At 44.0% G+C, this 6,493-nt stretch overlaps 1 protein-coding gene across 1 annotated transcript in view; it reads left to right on the top strand.

The window, feature by feature from the left end:
- The first annotated feature begins 2,929 nt into the window (after nucleotides 1-2,929).
- LOC128685416 (ionotropic receptor 93a-like) overlaps nucleotides 2,930-6,493 on the top strand; it is a 40,799-nt gene continuing 37,235 nt past the window's right edge. The window contains exon 1 of the mRNA XM_070083088.1: nucleotides 2,930-3,155. Within this exon, the coding sequence (XP_069939189.1) occupies nucleotides 2,952-3,155 (204 nt within the window). The 5' untranslated portion in view covers nucleotides 2,930-2,951. The remainder of the gene's footprint in view (nucleotides 3,156-6,493) is intronic.

The raw sequence follows: 6,493 nt of genomic DNA, 5'->3' as shown, positions 1-6,493 counted from the left end.
TTTGGAGTGAGATTAACAAGTTAAGAAAGCCTAGAGAACAAATGGATTTGTCAGTTAAAAATAGGAGAGGAGAGTTATTAAATGGAGAGTTAGAGGTATTGGGAAGATGGAGGGAATATTTTGAGGAATTGTTAAATGTTGATGAAGATAGGGAAGCTGTGATTTCGTGTATAGGGCAAGGAGGAATAACATCTTGTAGGAGTGAGGAAGAGCCAGTTGTGAGTGTGGGGGAAGTTCGTGAGGCAGTAGGTAAAATGAAAGGGGGTAAGGCAGCCGGGATTGATGGGATAAAGATAGAAATGTTAAAAGCAGGTGGGGATATAGTTTTGGAGTGGTTGGTGCAATTATTTAATAAATGTATGGAAGAGGGTAAGGTACCTAGTAATTGGCAGAGAGCATGCATAGTTCCTTTGTATAAAGGCAAAGGGGATAAAAGAGAGTGCAAAATTTATAGGGGAATAAGTCTGTTGAGTGTACCTGGTAAAGTGTATGGTAGAGTTATAATTGAAAGAATTAAGAGTAAGACGGAGAATAGGATAGCAGATGAACAAGGAGGCTTTAGGAAAGGTAGGGGGTGTGTGGACCAGGTGTTTACAGTGAAACATATAAGTGAACAGTATTTGGATAAGGCTAAAGAGGTCTTTGTGGCATTTATGGATTTGGAAAAGGCGTATGACAGGGTGGATAGGGGGGCAATGTGGCAGATGTTGCAAGTGTATGGTGTAGGAGGTAGGTTACTGAAAGCAGTGAAGAGTTTTTACGAGGATAGTGAGGCTCAAGTTAGAGTATGTAGGAAAGAGGGAAATTTTTTCCCAGTAAAAGTAGGCCTTAGACAAGGATGTGTGATGTCACCGTGGTTGTTTAATATATTTATAGATGGGGTTGTAAGAGAAGTAAATGCGAGGGTCTTGGCAAGAGGCGTGGAGTTAAAAGATAAAGAATCACACACAAAGTGGGAGTTGTCACAGCTGCTCTTTGCTGATGACACTGTGCTTTTGGGAGATTCTGAAGAGAAGCTGCAGAGATTGGTGGATGAATTTGGTAGGGTGTGCAAAAGAAGAAAATTAAAGGTGAATACAGGAAAGAGTAAGGTTATGAGGATAACAAAAAGATTATGTGATGAAAGATTGAATATCAGATTGGAGGGAGAGAGTATGGAGGAGGTGAACGTATTCAGATATTTGGGAGTGGACGTGTCAGCGGATGGGTCTATGAAAGATGAGGTGAATCATAGAATTGATGAGGGAAAAAGAGTGAGTGGTGCACTTAGGAGTCTGTGGAGACAAAGAACTTTGTCCTTGGAGGCAAAGAGGGGAATGTATGAGAGTATAGTTTTACCAACGCTCTTATATGGGTGTGAAGCGTGGGTGATGAATGTTGCAGCGAGGAGAAGGCTGGAGGCAGTGGAGATGTCATGTCTGAGGGCAATGTGTGGTGTGAATATAATGCAGAGAATTCGTAGTTTGGAAGTTAGGAGGAGGTGCGGGATTACCAAAACTGTTGTCCAGAGGGCTGAGGAAGGGTTGTTGAGGTGGTTCGGACATGTAGAGAGAATGGAGCGAAACAGAATGACTTCAAGAGTGTATCAGTCTGTAGTGGAAGGAAGGCGGGGTAGGGGTCAGCCTAGGAAGGGTTGGAGGGAGGGGGTAAAGGAGGTTTTGTGTGCGAGGGGCTTGGACTTCCAGCAGGCATGCGTGAGCGTGTTTGATAGGAGTGAATGGAGACAAATGGTTTTTAATACTTGACGTGCTGTTGGAGTGTGAGCAAAATAACATTTATGAAGGGATTCAGGGAAACCGGCAGGCCGGACTTGAGTCCTGGAGATGGGAAGTACAGTGCCTGCACCCTGAAGGAGGGGTGTTAATGTTGCAGTTTAAAAACTGTAGTGTAAAGCACCCTTCTGGCAAGACAGTGATGGAGTGAATGATGGTGAAAGTTTTTCTTTTTCGGGCCACCCTGCCTTGGTGGGAATCGGCCAGTGTGATAATAAAAAAAATAAATAAATATATATATATATATATATATATATATATATATATATATATATATATATATATATATATATATATATATATATATATATATATATATATATATATATATATATATATAATCATAGCAAAGCGCTAAACTTTTTAATGGCCATACAGCGCTGATTATATATATATATATATATATATATATATATATATATATATATATATATATATATATATATATATATATATATATATATATATATGAATTTAATTCATTTATGTACATGCATACGAACAAAATTAATATATGTACATGTATACACATATTCTTGTGTATGTGTATGCTTATATAGGTAGGCTGGTGCATACATACCTGTAGAAACACATGCACGCATGTGTATTTCTACACTTGTGTATGTATACGCAAATACACATATGCATATATACGCACACACACACACTCACGTGTCTACGTATGAAAGTTCACATACGTATGAAAGTTCATACACACGTTAATATATTTTAATATTTTGCCGCTTTTGAATTTTATGACCACTCTCCACTATTCATTTTGCGTGCACTGAGGTACAGTATACCTGGAGATCAATGGTATATTGTATCTCCTCAGGATGAGGCAGGACATTTGAGTTCCTCCATTTAGGAGGCCGGGGTTATGGAACACAGGGGTACCTCAGGGGTACACTTAGTTTAGTGATTTCGAGGGCACTAAGGTGTTGAAGCTAAGAACCTACTGCTCCTGTTCACCTTGTAGTTGATGGGTGTATCCTGGTGTTAGTCGACTGTTGTGGGTTGCATCCTGGGTCGTGGCAGTTTACCTAGATTCTAGGTTTTGAAGTGGCTTTCAAATGATAATTAATCTGCTAGCCTGTAAACTGAACTACGTGAAAAAAAATCTCTGGTTAACCTGTCCATTAACAGGTGACGACGAAGGTTGAGGAGAGAGTGTCGTTCATGGCTACAGTTATCTATGCTGTTCTGCCAGCACGACTTGAGCACTACGACTTTTCCTATCCCTACGAATACGCATCACCGACCTTCTGTATGCTGAAGCCAGTGCTCAAGCCTCGCTTTCTCAGTCTCTACTACCCACTGGCCAACGAGGTGTGGGTCTCCACCCTGGCAGTGCTGCTCCTCGTGCCTGCTGTTGTAATTCTGGTAATTATTCACCTCGACTCTCACTTTATTTATGACCATAGAGGTTCTTACTTTGTCTAGAGTTGTTAATTTTTTGTATTATAATAATCAGAACTAAGCGCTAAACCTACAAGGATCATAGTTACTTTTAGTAGATCTTATATATTATATACTATATGTATACACACACACACACACACACACACACACACACACACACACACACACACACACACACACACACACACACACACACACACACACACACACACATACACACACACACATATACACACACAACAAGGCTATCAAGAGCCACTGGAAAAATCAAGGGAGAAACTGACCACATACAGGCAGGATCCAGAGTCACAGAGGGTGAGGCAATGGGAGGAAGAAAGGGCAAAATCAGTGTTTATCCATGGGCTTCAGGAGAGAGAGGAAAGGACACACACTGAAAGGCAGCAGGAAGAAAGAAAGGAGATTGAGAAAATCATCACGGAAATAGGTGAAGAGATGGACGAGATTGTAAATTTTCAGAGAATAGGGGGGTACTCGAAGGGGAGAAACCGACCAATCAAGCTGATTCTCAGGACGGAAACAGTGCGGAACAGGATCCTCCAAGAGAAACCACGATTGAAATACTCGGAAGAGTACAAGAGGGTGTTCCTAGACAGAGACAGAACAAAATCAGAACGACAGCAGCTGAGGGAGAGGACAAAAAAGCGAAAGGAGCTAGGAAAAGAGACAAGGAGGGAACCAGCAGAGGTCAGTCAGAGCAGAACAGAACAGCAAGGGCAAGCACACACACAACTACTCTCAGAACCATACAACCTATCACACCATCCCAACACACACTACAATCCATACCCACAGCCTCCACCCAACACCGAGCTATAGAATCCCACAGTATGCCACCAGGTCTCCCACCCTCACAGGCCCCCCAAACCACAGTGTTGGAAAGGAAACTGAAGGTATGGTACACAAACGCTGATGGAATAACAAATAAGTGGGAGGAGTGGCATGAAAGAGTCAAAGAAGCATCACCGGACATCATAGCTCTCACAGAAACCAAGCTTACAGGTATGATAACAGATGCCATCTTTCCAACGGGATACCAAATCCTGAGGAAAGACAGAGGGAACAGGGGGGGGTGGAGGAGTGGCGTTGCTGATCAAAAATCGCTGGAATTTTGATGAGCTGGAGAGAGGAGACAGCGGAGAAGAAAGTGATTACATAGTGGGAACACTTCACTCTGGAGGTCCCAAGGTGGTAATAGCAGTGATGTATAACCCACCACAGAACAGCAGGAGGCCAAGGCAAGAGTACGACGAGAGCAATAGAGCGATGGTTGACACACTGGCTAGAGTGGCCAGAAGAGCTCATGCATGCAGGGCAAAGCTCCTGATCATGGGTGACTTTAACCACAAGGAGATCGACTGGGAGAACTTGGACCCACATGGGGGCCAAGATACATGGAGGGCTAAGATGATGGAGGTGGTACTGGAAAACTTCATGTGCCAACACGTAAGGGACACTACAAGAGAGAGAGGAGAGGATGAACCAGCAAGGCTGGACTTAGTATTCACCTTGAGTAGTGCAGATATCGAGGACATCACATATGAAAGACCCCTTGGGGCCAGTGACCACGTGGTTTTTAAGCTTCGAATACACAGTAGAGCTACAAGTGGAGGGAGAAGCAGGAAGGCCAGGACGAATGAAGCCAAACTACAAGAAAGGGGACTACACAGGAATGAGGAACTACCTGAACGGGGTTCAGTGGGACAGAGAACTGGCAGGGAAGCCAGTTAATGAGATGATGGAATATGTAGCAACAAAATGCAAGGAGGCTGAGGAGAGGTTTGTACCCAAGGGTAAGAGGATTAATGAAAAAGCCAGGATGAGCCCATGGTTTACCCAAAGGTGCAGGGAGGCAAAAACCAAGTGTGCTAGGGAATAGAAGAAATATAGAAGGCAAAGGACCCAGGAGAATAAGGAGAACAGTCGTAGAGCCAGAAACGAATATGCACAGATAAGAAGGGAGGCCCAAAGACAATATGAAAATGACATAGCAGCGAAAGCCAAATCTGACCCGAAACTGTTGTACAGCCACATCAGGAGGAAAACAACAGTCAAGGACCAGGTAATCAGGCTAAGGAAGGAAGGAGGAGAGACAACAAGAAATGACCGTGAAGTATGTGAAGAACTCAACAAGAGATTCAAAGAAGTGTTCACAGAGGAGACAGAAGGGACTCCAGAAAGACGGAGAGGTGGGGCACACCACCAAGTGCTGGACACAGTGCACACAACCGAGGAAGAAGTGAAGAGGCTTCTGAGTGAGCTAGATACCTCAAAGGCAATGGGGCCAGATAACATCTCCCCATGGGTATTGAGAGAGGGAGCAGAGGCGCTATGTGTACCCCTAACAACAATATTCAATACATCTAGCGAAACAGGGAGATTGCCTGAGGCATGGAAGACAGCAAATGTAGTCCCAATCTTTAAAAAAGGAGACAGACATGAAGCATTAAACTACAGACCAGTGTCACTGACATGTATAGTATGCAAAATCATGGAGAAGATTATCAGGAGAAGAGTGGTGGAACACCTAGAAAGGAATGATCTCATCAACAGCAGCCAACATGGTTTCAGGGACGGGAAATCCTGTGTCACAAACCTACTGGAGTTCTATGACATGGTGACAGCAGTAAGACAAGAGAGAGAGGGGTGGGTGGATTGCATTTTCTTGGACTGCAAGAAGGCGTTTGACACAGTTCCACACAAGAGATTGGTGCAAAAACTGGAGGACCAAGCAGGGATAACAGGGAAGGCACTTCAATGGATCAGGGAATACTTGTCAGGAAGACAGCAGCGAGTCATGGTACGTGGCGAGGTGTCAGAGTGGGCACCTGTGACCAGCGGGGTCCCGCAGGGGTCAGTCCTAGGACCAGTGCTGTTTCTGGTATTTGTGAACGACATGACGGAAGGAATAGACTCTGAGGTGTCCCTGTTTGCAGATGACGTGAAGTTGATGAGAAGAATTCACTCGATCGAAGACCAGGCAGAACTACAAAGGGATCTGGACAGGCTGCAGACCTGGTCCAGCAATTGGCTCCTGGAGTTCAATCCCACCAAGTGCAAAGTCATGAAGATTGGGGAAGGGCAAAGAAGGCCGCAGACGGAGTACAGTCTAGGGGGTCAGAGACTACAAACCTCACTCAAGGAAAAAGATCTTGGGGTGAGTATAACACCAGGCACATCTCCTGAAGCGCACATCAACCAAATAACTGCTGCAGCATATGGGCGCCTAGCAAACCTCAGAACAGCATTCCGACATCTTAATAAGGAATCATTCAGGACCC

Source organism: Cherax quadricarinatus, chromosome 8 (genome assembly GCF_038502225.1).
Source record: "Cherax quadricarinatus isolate ZL_2023a chromosome 8, ASM3850222v1, whole genome shotgun sequence".
Classification (NCBI taxonomy): domain Eukaryota; kingdom Metazoa; phylum Arthropoda; class Malacostraca; order Decapoda; family Parastacidae; genus Cherax; species Cherax quadricarinatus.
Note: the sequence above shows the minus strand (reverse complement) of the source record. Positions and strands in the feature narration are given on the sequence as shown.